At 41.4% G+C, this 18,568-nt stretch overlaps 1 protein-coding gene across 1 annotated transcript; it reads left to right on the top strand.

The window, feature by feature from the left end:
* The first annotated feature begins 7,102 nt into the window (after positions 1–7,102).
* On the top strand, positions 7,103–17,717 carry tspan1 (tetraspanin 1). Its single transcript, XM_078218603.1, has 8 exons — positions 7,103–7,328; positions 9,762–9,839; positions 12,814–13,020; positions 13,400–13,474; positions 13,900–13,998; positions 14,639–14,779; positions 14,861–14,944; positions 15,701–17,717. The coding sequence occupies exons 2-8, from the start codon at positions 9,783–9,785 to the stop codon at positions 15,755–15,757; spliced, it is 720 nt and encodes a 239-aa protein (XP_078074729.1). The 5' UTR covers positions 7,103–7,328; positions 9,762–9,782; the 3' UTR covers positions 15,758–17,717.
* The last annotated feature ends 851 nt before the right edge of the window (positions 17,718–18,568 follow it).

Genomic DNA, 18,568 nt, shown 5'->3' with positions numbered 1-18,568 from the left:
AGCTCATTCCATCAAAAATGCTTCTCTCATGGAAGTAAATGTATGTGTTAGTGAACCCTAGACCTAGATGGAGATCCAATAGATACACCATCTATTTGGGCAAATATAGTGTCATTAATACCGAACTCAACTGTGTAAGTTGTTAAATTCATAAGTTCAATAAATACAGATTCAGAAAATGGCAGCATATCTACATTGCCTTGATATAGTGACACAGTGCAAATGTGGGAGGCTCCCTTCAGCAGCAAGTTTTTAAATAAACGAGCAATGTTAAATGAGTACATAGACAAGGCGTTGTATCAATATGTGGGTCGCGTAGAGCCTTCACTAAGGTGAAAGAATCCTTCACTGTCCATATAAAAAACTCACTAAGAACTGGCTGTAGCAACTGACTCAACAATTTGGCCATTTCATGTTGCACATAATTGGTCATTGATAAAATAAAGCCTTACAGTTCTGACTGTGCCAATAGCTGCATTAAGAACCAAATAAAGGTAGTCAGTTGAGCCCATAATGTGGCTCATTTACTCTTGCTGGAAGCGTCATACATTCATGCATAGCGACCCATTCTCTGCAAATAAAATGCCCGGGCACCTATAGTTCTTCATGCAATGTCTCAACCAATCAGAATGGACTTGCCAACCAATCAGCACCCTTTTCTCCTATAGCATTTTTTGTTGTGATTGTTTGAAATTTGGCATTCTTATGTTTGTCCTGATGAGTGCAAGACAAAAAGTTTCAGCAACATGTCTTTGATTTGATTTGCTTTATTATTGTCACATGTGTTAGTATACAGTGAAAAGTATTGTTTCTTGTGCGCTATACAGACAAAGCATACCGCACATGGAGAAGGAAAGGAGAGGGTGCAGAATGTAGTGTTACAGTCATAGCTAAAGTGTTGAGAAAAATCAACTCAATATGAGGTAGGTCCATAATTAGAGCACTGTTAGAGAGTTTAATAGAGTTAGGGTAGAGTTTTAGAAGCATAGAACGTGAATAAAAGATAGAATAAAAGGGTATGATGGGTACAGCTCGCAAGAAGTCGCCTCACTCCGACGCCATCTCTTTTCAGCAATATTATAGAAGAAATCATTGAGTCTTTATTTGATTCAAATTACATATCTTCCATTCAGATTATTTAAAGGGCAAGGTACTGTGGGTGTCAGTGCCATGGTGTGGTCTAAAGTCTAGAATCCTGACAAAGGAGTACACAAGAGCAAACATGAGCAGAAGGGATGTGTGAGAGAGAATCCGCTACCATTACACAATTTCTCCTACGTAACTCAGAGAGGCGTTTTGTACTTGTGCAGGACAACTTGCATTCATATAGCATTTTAACATAGTGAAGCATCACAGGTCTGCTCATGGGAGCAATTCTCAAATAACATTTGGCTTCAGCTACCTAAGAAGATATTAGGGCAAATGGCCAAACGTCTGGTCAAAGAGATAGGTCTTAAAGTGTGTCTTAAAGGAAGAAATGCAACATGTTTAGAATTTCAAGTTAATTATACATTACTCATAAGGGAACAATGATGTGCAAGCATTGTAACAAGGTTCTAAATACTATAATCACTGAGAGAAGGGCAACCGCTCAGCTTTAAAAGAGCAGGTGAACTGTTGGCATGAATGCTTTTATTTCCTCTTTAGCCTCTCTTATGGTATCAATAGGGTAACTATGGAGAACTTACTCTCCACATTGATTATAGGTAAACTCGTAAACATTGATTGGAGCCTAATCTGTGGGTGACAATGATGTAATTTCTTGTCAGAAGGCAATTTTGTACCGCCTCTAATTTTATTGAAGGGGGACTGCATTTTAACCAAAAAATGGCAGGTTTACGTTGGGTGGGGGAATTTAAGTTTCAAATATCAGATTTCCAATCCAAACCTATTTGGAACCTGCCCACTCCTGGCTTTAACTGAAGTGCAGTGGAATGGGTGACTAACCCTCACCAAAGAGGCCCGACAGTACTTTAAATATGATAGTGAAGCTGTAAATTTCATTGTTATTCAGCTTTTCAACTTTAATTCTTGTCAGCTGTGTTTACCAAGCCTTAGGAAGCCTGACTTCCAGATTCCTGCAAGAACCTGACATTTCCAGGAGCATCACCTACCCCCCAGATCTAACGTGCTTTTCTGTGGTGCTCCCACTGGCCTAAGGCCTTCATAGTTGATGCAGCCATAGTTAGAGTACCTTGTGTGTAGTTGAAGATCGAACAACACAGGGCAGCACGGTGGCACAATGGTTAACACTGCTGCCTCACAGCGCCAGGGACCCAGGTTCAGTCCCGACCCTGGGGTGACTGTCTGTGTGAAGTTCGTACATCCTCCCCGTGTCTGCGTGGGTTTCCTGCAGATGCTCCGTTTTCCTCCCACAGTCCAAAGATGTGCGGGTTAGGTGGATTAGCCATGCTAAATTGTCCCTTAGTGTCAGGGGGTCTAGCAGGGTAAATATGTGGGGTTACGGGGATAGAGCCTGGGTGGGATTGTTATTGTTGCAGACTTGATGGGCCGAATGCACTGTAAGGATTCCATGATTCTAATAAAGTCACAGAAAGCATGCAGCGTAGGTGTGTTGGAAGATGTCAGACAAAGGAAACTATAGTAATAAGCAGATGTTTCAGATTCCTTTGGGGAAAAGAAGGCTGAGGAGCTATCTGCATCTAATCCCTTTCCCAGCTCTCTCTTCTTGAATAATATAGATGCAAACAAGTCAGTGGGTGAGTGTAGTACTAGACAGTCAATGCAAGTTTATTAATTGTCTTCAAGCAAAACAGAGGGATTAAATAGTCACCAGTCAAATGATAATCATAGTGGACTCTCCTTAAAATTAATTGTTAGGATATGGATTTTAGTGGAAAGGTAGGCATTTAATATCTGCCATTTGTTTTCCTGAGAAGGTGATGGTGGACTGAACTGAACGGAACTGCTGTTAACTATTCGTTACAACTGAAGGGTTTGTTAGACCACTTCAGAGGGCAGATAAGAGTCAACTAACTCTGATGAAGAGTCATCCAGACTCGAAACATTAGCTCTGATCTCTCTCCACAGATGCTGTCAGACCTGCTGAGATTTCCCAGCATTTCCTGTTTTTGTTTCAGATTCCAGCATCTGCAGTGTTTTGATTTTATCTAAGAATCCACCATATTATCGTGGGACTGGAGTCATGTATAGGCCAGGCCTAGTAAGCAAAGAAATCTCCAGGGATGGACACTAGATGGAGTCAATGTTCCTGAGTGCTGAGCAAAACTATAGTCAAAATCTACTAGAGAGATGCATCATGCAAAGTCAATGAAAAGACAAGAGGTCCCACTGGGCTGGATTCCAGAGATGAAAGACTTGTCTCGTGAAGTGAGAGCAGGCAGTTTAGGCCTAAACTCACTGGAGTTTAAAAGAATGAGAAGAGATCTAATTGAGGTATTTAAGATGCTAAAGGGGATTGACAGGGCAGACGTAGAGAGGATGTTTCCCCTCGTTGGACATTCTAGAATGAGAGGCCATAGCTTTAGGCTAAGGGGTGGCAGATTTCAAATAAAAATGAGGAGGAATTACTTCACTCAAAGTGTCGTGAATCTGTGGAATTATTTATCATGTAGTTTTTTTTATTCATTCGTGGGACATGGGCATCACTAGCTGGCCAGCATTTATTGTCCATCCCTAGTTGCCCTTGAAAAGGTGATGGTGAGCTGCCTTCTTGAATCGCTGCTGTCCATGTTCTGTGGGTTGACCCACAATGCAGTTAGGGAGAGAATTCCAGGATTTTGACCCAGCGACTGCGAAGGAACGGCGATATATTTCCAAGTCAGGATGGTGAGTGGCTTGGAGGGGAACTTACAGGTGGTGGTGTTCCCATTTATCTGCTGCCCTTGTCCTTCTAGGTGGAAGAGGTTGTGAGTTTGTAAGGTGCTATCTAAGGATCTTTGGCGAACTGCAGTGCATCTTGTAGATAGTACACACTGCTGCTACTGAGCGTCAGTGGTGGAGGGATTGAATGTTTGTAAATGTGGTGCTAATCAAGTGGGCTGCTTTGTCCTGGATGGTGTCAAACTTCTTGAGTATTGGTGGAGCTGCATCCATCCAGGCAAGTGGGGAGTGCAGTGGACATTGGGTTACTAAACAAATTTACGGAGGAGATAAATAGGTTTTAATTAGTAGAGGGATGGAGGTTATGTGGAGCAGGCAGGAAGGTGGAGATGAGACCAAGATGAGGTCAGCCACGATCGTATTGAATGGCAGAGCAGGCTCGAGGGGGTGAATTGCCTGCTCCTGCTCCTAGTTGTTGTGTCAAATTGCGTGTAAAATTATGTGAGTAAATGTTGACCATGTGTTCTGACATCATCACGCCCTTGCGAGATATTTTGGTCAATGGGTGCAAGTCGGAAACACGCCCACCGACAATCAAGAAACCAATTTGAATTAATTAAACAGCATTTGACTGGGATTTTACCCGTCCTGCTTGCCTTTACTGTTGGTGAGTGGGCCAATTGGCAAAGCGGGGCCTTTACATTTAAGCTGCAACCTTGATCCAGGATGGGATGAAAGGTCAGGGCTGAAATAAAATTAACAAATGTGTCTGGAGGCTGAGATCTGTGTATGATTGTGCTGCCTAGGCACTGGTGGCATAGATTTTCCAATGGTCTTTCTTTTTTATAGGTCAGTTGCTCCCTCAGACAACTCCACAATAGCTGTCCTCCTGAAAGGGCATGTGAGAAACACCAGCTCCACACGCTGCCTTTGCTTGGCCTCCCCCTTTCTCCTGCCCTCCCGAGTAGCACTTAGCCTTTCTCAGAGCGCATTTCATGCTGGATGGCTGTTAATTGGCCAATCAGTGTAATAAATTGGCCAGTCAGTGTAATATTGCTTTAGCAATGCAATCTCGGGTGGGAGCAGGTTTCACATACATTCCCACCTGTGTCAACTTCAGAAACACCCCAAATGTAAAATTCAGGCCAGAATCACAGAATTGTTATGCACAGAAGAAGACCATTTGGCCCACCATGTCTGCACCAGCTCTCCAAACAAGTACCATGAATTAGCGCCATTCTCCAAACTTTTCCCCATACCCCTGCACATTGCTTTGATTCAAATAATCATCTAAAGTCTTCATGAATGTCTCATTTGAACTTGCCTCTACCACACTTCCAACCAGAGCATTTCAGACCAGAACCACTTACGTGTGAAAAGGGTTTTTCTTACATCACATTTGCAGATCACCTTACAACTGTGCCCTCTGGTTCTTGATCCTATTATGAGGGGGAATAGTTTCACCCTGTTCAGCCCCCTTATGATCTTTTCTTAGCCTTCCACTCTCCAAGGAGAACAGTCGCAACCTCTCCACATCATTGAAGTTTCTCAGCCCCGGAACCATTCTTGTAAACCTCTTCTCTACTCATTCCAATGTATTCACATCCTTTCTATTGTGTGGTGCTTTGAACTGTACACAATATTCCAGCTGAGGTCTAACTAATGTTTTGTATAGATTCAGCATAACTTCCTTTCTCTTGTACTCTATGCCCCTATTAATAAAACCCAGCGTACTATTTGCTTTACTAACTACTCCCTCTACCTGTTCTGCCACCTTCAATGATCAATGCATATATACACCCAGGTCCCTCTGCCCCTGCCCGTATCCCCCCCCCCCACCCGCCTTAAGAATTCTACCCCTTATTTTATATTGTCTCTCCATGTTGTTCCTGTCAAAATGCATCATTTCACACTTCTCCGCATTGAACTTCATCTGCCACCAATCATCCCACTCCATCAACTTGTCTATGTCCTTTTGAAGTTCTACACTGTTTTCTTCAGTTTATAATACTTCCATGGTTTGTATCATCCACAAACTTTGAAATTGTCTCCTGCACCACCAAGATCTGGATCATTAATATGTCAGGAAAAACAAAGATCCCAATACCGACCCTGGGAAACACCACTACAAACCTTCCTCCAGCCCGACTTTTACTCTCTGCTTCCTAATATCCAGCCAATTTTGTATCCACGTTGTTACTGTCCCTTTTATTCCATGAGCTATAACTTTTCTCACTAGTCTGTCGTGTGGCACTGTAATGAATACTCCCAATGGAAAGGCTTGGGAAATGTCCACCCTCATCAGTCCAAGGCCATCATATTGCAATTATATAATGCTATGTTTAGGCATACCATCAATGCTGCTTTTAGCTCGTGGTCCAAGAGAAACTGGGTGCTGTGTGCCAACAAAGCTGATCAGTAGAGAACTTCAAATTACCAGAGAAGATTGAAAAATGTGTGACTTTTATGAAAATGATTTATGGAAAGCTTAATCTTGGGCATTACTTCCAGATAAACACTAGGCATATAAAAGGGGATTATAGGTACAAACTAGTTAAAAGAAAGTTCAGGATGATGCCAGCAAACACATTTTGATATAAAGAGAAATTTGTGCTTAGAGTGATCCAATGGGAGCCAAAATCTCTGGTATCTTTTAAGAAGGATAATGGGACAATAAGACAAGCATCCAAATGATGTCCATCATTGGTGTACACATGTTCATTAACTTTGTGGCCATATAAGGAATATTCCCCTGCCCCCGAAGTTGTGACCAGACGCCCAGCTGAAAGAGATAATATGTCAATTAACACATTTTTATAAAGAGGATTGTGGGCTCCATGAATCAGTACTAACAAACACAATTGAACAGTTACTGTGGGACGTGGTGAATACGATGATCATGAAGATTGCCGATCTATTAGGACCCTGGAAGCACCATGTTAAGGAAGATAACTACCCTTTGAGGCCTGATGTAAGGAAGAAATTCTGGGGAATGTTCTGTTTTTACTCGGTAGTGGTTATCTATGTAAATCGCTTTTGGACTGTATATTTTTCTACAGGAAAGGAAAGAAAGGTTCTGTAACTTATGGCTCCGGCTTCAGTAAGGAAAATTTCGATATTGCTGTGAAGAATTTTGGACCTTGGAACCAATTATTAGGTCCATTATGATAAACCAATAAATATAGAAAGCCCCTTATGACGACTTGATTCTATATTTGAACATTTTCCATGAGTCATTCGAAAGATACGATGCGACGTCAGTATGTGAAGTTTTAGTTAATCGCTTTTACGCCCACCTATTCACAAGAGGGCGTGAGTACCTGGTCTGGTATGTAAATAGAAGCTATATTATCAAGAAGGCCCAACCCACTGCCGAGAACAATTGGTTAGAAATTATGTCAATTAAAACATTTCCTTTAAATAGCTTACCTGGTGACTACTCGGTATGTGTTGTCCTTGGACAGAGCACTTGTTGGACATAGTGAGTTGCACAACATCTACTTAAACCGTACCTGGACTGAAAGGTATATGTTCCTTGTTAAGCTTGTATTTTTTTTGAAAAGTTCGTTTTTACTTTCTCATAACTGAAATCTAAAACGTTGTAACTTTTAACATTTCGATTTGAGAATCTGACCGCGCGTGTTTAGACTAACGATAAATTTTGTATATTTTAAAATGGGGGATTTTACACTTAATATAAAATCCTTGTGTAAAATTAAACTACGCCTTTGAAACCTTGTGATAAACACGTCATGGTGATGCAAAGTGGCAAAGTCATTTGTTAAATGCAGATTTAACTTTGATCAAATGATGCTTTCGAACAAAAACTTCCCTCCGGTTGGAAGCTTTTTAACTAGATAGTAATATTTCTTACTAGCAAGGGAGCTGTAATCTATGGTGAGCTGTTGATTTGGTTAGCGTTGTTGAGCGTGGGCTCACCACTGCAATTGTTCCAGTCTCTGTAGGGGGGTGAGAAAGCAATTGATACGTTCCTTGATCTCGAGAGAGAACTCTCTGATTTTAAAGTGGTGCCTCTTTTGCGCAGCGTGCTGCTTTGTTGCAATTCATTTGCATTTTATTAACAGTTCTTGGAATTTGCAAATACGGAAGTATTTTGTTTTTAAAGTTTGCCAAACACTTCCACTTGGGAAGTTGAACACAACGCGGTTCAAGTGTCGCAGATGTGTTGAATGTTACTGTAGCCTAAACTTCCTCCGATTCTGTGGTGATCCCAAGGACACGGTTTTGCTGTGTTCCACTATTAAAGCTGGGAGTTCCGGGATAAAACAGCGCGCACTGCCACTGAACTCCATAACCACAGTACAGTATGTACTGCAGCATCTCGGTGCGCGGCAAGCTCGTTGACTATTGGCGGAGACTCCTCTAATAGCGACTTGCATATGTAGTACTTGATGTACATAAAACTTCAGCCGTTCAAATGTAATCCAACTAGGATAAACTTTCAAAAGTAGCATCCAGAACCTTATCTAAAATAACTCTAACTTGCAGAAACTTCCTTTCTGAGATCTTGGAAGTATATGATAGCAATATTGAGGAACGAATTTCCAGCTTCTAGTATTGGTCTAACTGACAATTAGCTGAAAGCAGTGAATCTTGCCTGTTTTCCCCTTTGATACCTTGGGATTATGATACCTACCTTCAGTTGTAGATTGAATTATCAACATTTGAGGGCTAGCTTTCCCTTTAGAATGAGGGTAGGTTAATGTTGTCAGTGGCATCAAGGAGCCTGAGGAAAACAAATCAATGGTGTGGGAAAGATGGGCAATTTGTGGCCCATCTGGGTTCTGAGTGCGGCTTGCTGCTTGGTCTCATTTTCAAACTCTCCCTACAGAAGTTGTTTAGGTTCAACCTGCCCTCCACAATGGTCAAACAGGTGTGGATGTTCCATTCACAATTTCTCAGATTCTGAAAGCAAAGCAGTCCATATCCTTGACAATGTTTCACTTGGGTTGGATGATCTCAACCACATCCACATATGCCAGGACCATCTGAGAATCCAACCATTTCTCCTTGACCCCTTCACTGAACCACCCCCCCCCCCCCCCCCCCCTCTATCAACATCCTGGGTTACCATTGACCAGAAACTGGGCTAGCCTTTAAGAGCAGGTCAAAGGCTCAATGGAAAGTAACTCCAGCTTGGCCGGGTGTCCCTGGAGAGGGAGCATGCGGTGTCCATGGGTGCGGTTGACGCCTTCTGTGCCTGCTGGGCAATGCAGGGGTTGGGGTGCGTTATCAACCCTAATAATCACATTTTAATTTGATGTTTTTAAGTTTCCTTTGTACTTTGATTTCTGTTCAGGCTGTTCCCCCTCCTTTTTGGGGAGCTGCCCCTTTTACTTTGTCCTGACTTAATCTGAGTTTGTTTTTTTGGTTTGACCTAAAAAGAGGGCATATGCACTATCTGCAACAATTCAAGAGGGAATACTTTCCTCACTTGACTGCAGTCTCCTCGCATATCCCTCATCAAATCTGAAAGGCATTTGATTCCACTCCAGTATGAGAAATTAAATTGGGAGGTGTAGGTCAGATCTCTGAAAGCTCTTGAACACATAGAATCTCTACAGTACAAGAGGCCATTCGGCCCATCAAGTTTGTACTGACCACAATTCCACCCAGGCCCTACCCCTGTAACCCCATGCCCCTTGACACTAGGGTCAATTTAGCATAGTCAATCAGCCTAACCAGCACATCTTCATACTGTGGGAGGAAACCAGAGTGCAAACTTCTCAGACATTGACCTGAGGCCAAAACTGAGCCTGGGTGCTGAGGCAGCAATGCTAACTGCTGTGCAGCCTATTCTGTAAATGGTAGAATTTAATCACTGGATACTACAATAGAAGGCAAGCCTTATCTTTGAGTACTGAACAATGGATTTGAAATGCAGCTGGTATACTTGATGGCGAACAAGGCTTTTAAAATTTGTGCTGTCATTGCAGGTCTCCACTTGCCAAGTAAAAATGGGTTGCTTTACGTTTGTGAAAGTTATGATGATCCTATTCAATCTCCTTATCTTTGTAAGTATACTGTACAGTAGCAAATGTTAACTTGGTCTTGAATACTGCCTTCAACCATTAAGCATTCTTAAAGTTGTAAATGTTAAGCCTTGTATAATTTGGCATGTGTAACTTTAACACTTTACTTTGGATACAGAGCATTAACATAGCCTGGCATGCTTTTCTCCTACTCCAGCTGGAGCATATTCTCATTGTTTTGTGCTTGTCTAGTTCCCTGTTGGTTACTTCAAATGTTGGAGTAAAAGTTTTCTCCTGAATTTATTTAAATATTTCTATTTTGAACTTTTTGGAATTTTAAGATTAAGCCCTTTTAAAGGAAAACAGAACAACCACTGGTTTTCAAAGTAACTCTCTATAAAAGGAAGTACTCCAGTTTCTTTTCTAAGAGGATTTGAGTAAAGAAGTGAGGGTGTCTTGCAGGACCTTGGTGAGGTCACACATTTGGATTCAACGAAGAATCTACTGATGACCATGAAACCATTGTCAGAAAAACCCACCTAGTTCACTAATGTCCTGTTTAAGGAAGCAAATCTGCCATCCTTGTCTAGCCTACATGAGTCCAGAGCCACAGCAATATGGTTTGACTCTGAACTGTCCCCAAGAGCAACTAGGAGTGGGCAATAAATGCTGGCCAACCAGCAACACATCCATGAATGAATAAAAAAAACACCTTGAGTATTGTTTGCAGTTTTGATCTCCTAGCCTGAGAAAGGACCTTCTTGCTACAGAGGGAGTCCAGTAAAGTTTCATCAGACTGATTCCCAGAATGGCAGGACTGACATGAGACTGGATTGATTGGGTTTGTACTCACTGGAATTGAGGGGATCTTGTAGAAATAAAACCCCGATGGGGCTGGATGTGAGTGTTCCAGATGTTGGAAGCCCAGAACTAGGGGTCACAATCTAAGAATACATAGTAAGTCATTCAGGACTGAGGTGAGGAAGAATGTCTTCAGTTGTGAACCTGTGGAATTCTCTACCACAAAGCTGGGGCCAGTTCATTAAATATGTTCAAGGGAGCTGGACCTGGTCCTTGTGACTAAAGGGATCAAGGGGTATGGAGAGAAAGCAGAAGTGGGATACAGAGTGCATGATATTGAATGGTGTTGGCTCAATAGACCAAATGGCCTACTGCACCTATTTTCTATGTTCTACTTTCCCATGATTCCTTCTAAAACACCACTATGCATATTGTTAAATGTATTATGACTTCCATGCCATCTGAACTTGGTGTTCATTATGTACACTATTAACCCCTGTACTGATATTTTAACACCGATACCCATATTGCCAGCCTGAAGTTGCTCTCCTATTTGTAGCTAGCTCACTATCCTGTTCCCTGACAATCTTTAGTTAAATCCAAAAGCCTTAGTCATCTACACAATCAATATTTCTTTGTCTTGAACAAGCCTAGGCATCCACACTACACTGTAGTAATTAATTCCAAAGATTTTCAATCCTCCAGGTTAGTTTCTCCATCTTCCTAATGTCTGACTCTCGTATCCTGAAACTTGGGACCCTTGTCTTGGACACACCTGGCAAATAGTCCAAGACTATAATTCATTCTTCACTGAGACCAAAACAACAGGCTAGTTGAGCCATCATCTTGCCAAAGCACTGACTGTAGCAAGACTTTCTGTATTTCATTACTTTCCTAATCACTTCTAGCTGCTTTGAATTGTGCACAAGGAACACTTTTATTGCTGTCCAAGGGGTGGCCCTGGGCTGATCCTTGAGGCACTTTGCTAGTGACAATCTAACTAGAATGGCCTGTTTAGTGGACCTAATAGGAAGGATAATCTACCTTCAACTAAAGCTAATGCATTGCCCTAATCTTGTCACAAGTTGTGGCTGGTACCTTATCAAATGCCGTTGAAAATACAGTGGTGGTTCCCTTTTATCTACCCTGTTGGTTGGCAGTTTCATTCTTGATAGCTTTGTCAAACACCTTCCCTGTTAACCATATCCCTCAGATTCTGGAATATTTTCACTTGAGCAATTAAACATTTGGATATATGGGTTGTCTTTTTTAAGCCATTTTATTTCTCCTGAACTCTGATTGAATTTGCCTACCCTAGTACATGGGGGGAGGGGGGGGATTGCTGAAACTAAGGTGGCTCCCCCTTCAAATCAGGTCTCTGGACTGTCTAGTTAGGAACTGAACACTTGATTAAAGGCAGCTAGTCCTACTCCCCTGCCAATTTCCACAACCTGAGATGAGGGCAGCATGGTTAGCACTGCTGCTTCACAGCTCCAAGGACCTGGATTTGATTCCCGGCTTGGGTCACTGTCTGTGGAGTTTGCACATTCTCCTCATGTCTGCATGGGTGTGCTCCAGTTTCCTCCCACAGTCCAAAGATGTGTGGGTTAGGTTGATTGGCCATGCTAAAAATTGCCCCCTTGTGTCCTGAATTGTGTAGGTTAGAGGGATAAATATGGAGGTACAACCTGGGTGGGATTGTGGTCAGTGCAGACTTGATGGGCCAAATGGCCTCTTTCTGCACTGTAGGGTTTCTATGATACAGCCTGTTGACTGCTGACCTGTGAAACTCTAACAGGACTGGAAAGGGTAGATGTGGGGGCATGTTCCTGATGGTGGGTGTGTCCAGAACCAGGGGTTACAGTCTGAGGATTCAGAGTAGACCATTTAGGATGAAGGTGAGGAGACATTTCTTCATGCAGTGGTGAGCCTGTGGAATTCATTACCACAGGAAGTAGTTGATGCCAAAACATTGAATGTATTCAAGAGGTAGCTAGATGTAGCACTTGGGGCAAATGGGATCAAAGGTTATGGGGCAAAGGCAGGATTTGGCTATTGAGTTGGATGATCATGATGAAGGGCCAAATTGTCTCCTGGTCTTATCTTCTATGTTGTAACCCAATCACTCTGGTTCTATTATCTCTGCTGTATAAGCTTAATTTTAACTCTTGCTTGTGTTAATGACAGACTGGTTTATGTCCTATTTGCTTTTCAGCTTTCTGGAGGAGTACTTCTGGGTGTTGGAATATGGGTCAGTGTGGACGGAAGCTCTTTTGTGAAAGTCATTGGCTCGGTCTCATCTCAAGCAATGCAATTTGTCAATATTGGTTATTTCTGCATAGCAATTGGTGCTGTGTTAGTCATCCTTGGATTTTTGGGATGTTGTGGAGCACAGAAGGAAAGCAAGAGTCTGCTAATGTTGGTATGTACAAAACACTCTTCTCACTGGGTAGAGAATGTTCTAGTAAATAGATTGCTAAAAGCTAATTGAATATAGGAGGAAAAATTAGCATTTTCCCTTCTGAATGTTGAGGGATTGATTTTAATCTGGATGAGTCCATTTCGACTTCAAGAATATTGTTGGGTTAAGGGATATGGATTGAACAGGGGTACAGATTGGGCTCAACTGAATAGCTTCAATGTACCTAAAAGGAGTGACATGATTAACTTGATTCAGCTGATCAACTGAACACTAAGATGCAGATATTTAGTCAAAAGACCTTGTGTAAGAGGCTAGTTTTCAAAAACAGGACCTGGATGATTGTTTGAACCATACTGACAACATACATTCTTTTTTCTAGTTCTTTATCATTGTTCTGGTCATCTTCATTGCTGAGATTGCTGCAGCAGTTGTTGCTTTAGTGTATTCCTCCTTTGTAAGTATAAACATTTTATCAAATGCTATGTAGGATACTTGCATGTAAATTTTACCAGTTCACCTACATTGTTACATAGCTAACTATTTTCTGGAGATGTAGTCACTAATAAATTTCTACTCAAGTGGGACATAAATGGCACATGTCCAAGTTGTTTCCCAGCATTTAACTGTTTCTAAATGCTCATTAATACTTCCACAATGTGAATCTTGTTGAAGGTGGTTTCAGTTTAATTTTGTTTCCATCCCCATCCTTGACTCCTGTTGGACTTGAGGGCAAAACATTTTGATTTCTGTTAGATGAGTTTTCCAAATGAGGGCTCAGATTCTGCACTCAATACAAAATTACTGAATTTCAGTTGATCTATTCTATTAGTTGAGTATGACAGCCATTTCTAAATTAAGGCTTCACATTGCTTTTTTTAGGCTGAAAGTCTTCTTCGAGCATGGGTTACTCCAGTACTGCAGAATGACTATGGGAAAAACAAGGATGTGACTGGCATCTGGAATACTACTATGAGTGAGGTAATTATTCTTATGACTTGGCCCTACTGTGTCACTAGCCAAGTGCTCTTTTCAGTTGAATGGGCAACAGGCTTGAGTGACTCGATGACCTACTCTTCCTATTGTCTACAAGTGGATCTATAGTTGCTCCAAATGTAACCGGAGCTCTCCTCTACTTTAATTACAGAATGCATTACCCCAGTGGCTAAATAGAAAATTTTAGTATCTGAATAAAGTGGGGGAAAGAGATTTCTGAATGTTTGTTTCTGCTGGCACTAGCTCAATCTCCTGTGCTGCAGTTTCTGGTGGTGGGAGGAGGAAGACTACCTGTAATGAAGCACTTGTATACAATCTCTACCAGAAGAGTTCAAAATTCATTCAACTTTGCAGTGAAGATTGAAAACAAAGCTGGGGGGGTGGAAAACGTGCAGATGCCTCCAGGATATCAGTCAGAACACTTAGAGTTGCAGGCATTTGAACCTAGAATTTGAGAGCTTTCTAGATTGGTTGTCATTGTTGGAACTTTGGCAAAGATCGGATGATGTGGAGAGGCAACTTGTATCTCAATAGTATTTCTATAGAGCTAGAGTTTTACTGTAGAAATTGTACCTCTGGCACTTATCATCTCTTCTCCTCATTTCATCTTTTCTCATCATTACAGCTGAAGTGTTGTGGCTTTACCAACTACACAGATTTTACAGGATCACATTACTTCAATAGCCACAACCACACCTTTCCAGAATTTTGTTGCAATTCAACACTTTTTTGTGATGAGACTGCTGCAGCTAACAGCCATGTGCAGGTACAGTTTGTTTCATTTCAACAGCTCACATAGCCAGTCTCAATTTGGCATTACTATAATACCCATTTTATCTTTTTTTAGGGATGTTTTCGTCAACTTTTTGACATTCTGAAAGAGAATGCTAACATTGTTGGTGGAGTTGCAGTAGGAATCTGTGTACTGGAGGTATGATGCTTTATCCTAAATGTTGGTTTCAAATTGCGGGTGGCTTGTGGTGCGCAATATAACACACGAGAGGTGTGATGTACTCGGGAAATAAAGGCTTTTATTGCCAACAATAACAGAACTACCATATACAGTACACGATCCCAGACTAAAGGGTCATCAGGCAGAGCAGTGACCTTTATACCTCTCCCAGGAGGCGGAGCTGACTGGGGTGTACCATAACAACTATATTAACAGGTAGAACAGCCCAACCCTAACCCCAACAGTAACATATATACAGACTCATAGTACTGGCCAGACCATGGCTCAGCACTATCTAGTGGGAACCAACAATGGTTCACCACAGCTTGCACTACAATAAATAATATTTAGAAATGAATTCTGGCAACTCCATTCTAAGGGCAGCATAGTGGTTATCACTGCTGCTGCAGTGCCAGGGACCCAGGTTTGATTCCTGGCTTGGTATAGTTTACATGTTCTCCCATGTCTGCATGGGTTTCCTCAGTGCAAAAGAGGTGCATTGGCCATGCTAAGTTCTCACTTGGTGTATCCAAACAAGTGCCAGTGTGGTGACTAGGGGATTTTCACAGTAATGTCATTACAACGTTAATGTAAGCCTGCTTATGACAAAGGAATTTAAAATATCCAACCCTTTGTTTAGTCAAGAAATAGTACCATTAATAATTGCTGACCTGTAGTAGTATCTTGTTGATCATGAATCATCTGAGCTGTCACACTAATCCTTTTTTTTTCCAGCTTGCTGCAATGGCAGTGTCCATGTATTTGTACTGCAAGATAGATGGCAAAGACTAAAACATGAAGTGATAACAGCAAGATTTTCAATTTTAGTATGACTTGTTTGGGAGACTAATGGAACTCTTTATGAAAACCAGTGCCATATAATGCATGATTGTTTGATACATGAAGTTGTTTGGTTTTGTTTTTTTACAATGTAAATATTTAATTTGCACCTATTTAAAGTAAGTTGGAATTGAACTGGAATTTCAGGCGAGCCACTCAACATCCTTTCTGTGCTAATCTCTGGGCAAAAGATTAACTTTTTTCTCCTTTTTATGCATATGATACAACACTCCCTCATGGGTTGTAGTAAATGGAAGCTATAAAATTGAGCAGTAGCAACAAGATGTTTTTAACAAATGTTGCATCAAATCATCCAAATTCAAGAGCAAATTTGCACTGACAATAGTACAAACACTTGAGCTATCCTGGTTGTTAGAGGGAGAATGTGTAGTTGTCTTTTGTCAACTATTATACAGGATGATGGTGGTCTGTACAGGATAAAGCCTGTATTCACTTTTGTATATGCCTTCAGGTACTAGCAATCTTATTAAAGTTGTAGTTAGTTGTTATAATGAAGCAAATAATTAAATGGAATCTAGACTTTGTATAAATTTGATTGTTTTGCTGTCTTAATTGGAGGGGCAAAACTTGGCTGTTGTATCTTCCCTCTATCCAGCTCTTCTATGAGTACCTATACAGTCTAAATCAGTTGGGTGTTGCCAGGAACTTGTATATCCTGACTCATTGGTATGTAATCTCATTGTTACTTCCTTGAGACTCCATTTAGCATGGGTATAGTAACTTGATACCCTATATAACTTGTTTTGTGGTGGGGGTGGTGTTGCCACCAATACAAGGAGAACCCAAAATGCTGGACAAACTCACTGACAGAACTGGAAGGAGATTACATGTTAAGGGGTTTAAGGTGGAGAAAACTAAAGCTGAAAGTAACATGCAGTCCCAAGGTTTGCAAATGTGCATGCCAGGCTTCATTGCATCCAGGCCCAAGGATGGACCAGTGGGCATCCAGCAGTGCCTGGCACACTAGGGAGGTTGGAGTCATGCTTGTGGACTGAATGAAGATGTTCTGCAAAACACAAGCAGCAAGTGCATTGGGAGCAGTGGATGGCATGTAGGGCCTGGGGCAGGTATTGCACCTGCAATTGCAAGGCAAGGTGCTTTGGGATGGGAAGTTGGGTATGTCCCTGGAGTTTACAATGTTGTGATAGCAGGGTAATCCTTTAAATGTAGAGACTAGTGGCATAGAAAATGAGGACAAGGGCACCCTTGCCTCATCCATCTGGAGGGGAAAGGGGCATGGCTCAAATAGGTGCCCTGTCAACCGCAAATGGGGGGGCTTAGGCAGACACGTTGGAAGTACCATTTATCAGAACAAACAGTAGGTGAAATGGTGCTGGATGTGAGGAGCTATAATCAAGGTAGCTGTGGAGGGAGGAAATTAGAAATTGATGTGTCTAGGTCCAAACCAGCATGAAGCAGCACCATAGTCATTGATTAACAGTTCCAAGAGTGGACTGGAGGAATATTGCATTTCTTGTGTCCCTACCTGTCTAACAGACAAAACAACACCCCAGATGAACTAGGTATTAACTATTCACAAATTGTTAAAAAAATTCCCAAACTGATTTAGATCAAACAATGCTGGTGATTCTCTGCAATATCTTCAAACAAGCCATGATGTGGCTAATCCACCTAGATCACAGCAATATTTTTCACAACTTGATTGCAGTGTTAATGCAAGCCTACGTGTGACAAATATTTAAACATGGTAGTTGTGTGACTTTCTGAGACAGCAACACTTTCTAGGACTTCAGTTGTAACATTGCCAGGTTTCCAAATGTGTTTTGACCTGCAGAAAGTCCATCCTTTAAATCCTGAAACAACTTGGCTTGGGCAAATTCACCAGCCACGAGTGAAGGTGTCATCTTCTTTAGGCCAGCCATGTGCCTTTTAAGAATGAAGCTGAATTATTTCTGCTCATAACTTGCAAACTCTTTGTGACTGAGTGCATAAATAAACAATCTTTTAAAAGCTTGTTGCTGGTTATTCATTGTCAACACAAGGTTAAGACACTTGGAAGGGTGTCAGCAAGTCTATGGTCATTTTACAGTAGATCAGGAATTTCATGGCTAACTAGGCTGTACATCAGAAGTCGGAACAATGGAGGGGATACATTTACTGCACATCAGCAATTGATTGAAGTATTTCAGTACACCACCATTGTGGTGTTAGTATACCTTGGATTTTTTTAAATTCATGTCTGCAGTTGTAAGATCTTCAGCTTTTCCTCATGGTTGGCTGGAGAAGTCCTTTTGCTCCTTCTGTGGTTTAATAGTTTATTGTTACTGTTTTATGACCCTGCATTGTTGGGAGGAAGGTCATGTTTGGACAGTCTTTTTCCTTCCTAGTGAATGTAAAGTTTCACTTTCTTCTGCTGGCTGGCAGCTGTTAAGTTAGAAGGCACATCAAGCTGAAATTAAATGTTTCTCTCCCTGGCTGTTTTTAGAAATTCTACTAGTTAGCTGAAAGCTAGGCTTCTTGCCTTACTAGAGAAGAACAGTAGGCTTGACCAGTGTCTCCCTGGTGTTTTGGGTATCCAGAACACTGCTAGCAGTTGCAACCAAAGAACTCCATTCCACTATCACATGAGCATTAGTCAAGTGTTAAACCTGTGAAAAAGGTTTTTTGCCTATGGGAAGTCTTGTTGGATTGGAACATTTAGTTGTACATTTAACATGGTTTTTTGTTTGTAATACAAGTTGCTGCTAATTTTCTTTCCATACATAACTATATTCTTAAATA

Source organism: Mustelus asterias, chromosome 8 (genome assembly GCF_964213995.1).
Source record: "Mustelus asterias chromosome 8, sMusAst1.hap1.1, whole genome shotgun sequence".
In the NCBI taxonomy this organism is placed as follows: Eukaryota; Metazoa; Chordata; class Chondrichthyes; order Carcharhiniformes; family Triakidae; genus Mustelus; species Mustelus asterias.
The sequence above is the reverse complement of the archived record's forward strand: the minus strand, read 5'-3'. Positions and strand labels throughout refer to the sequence as shown.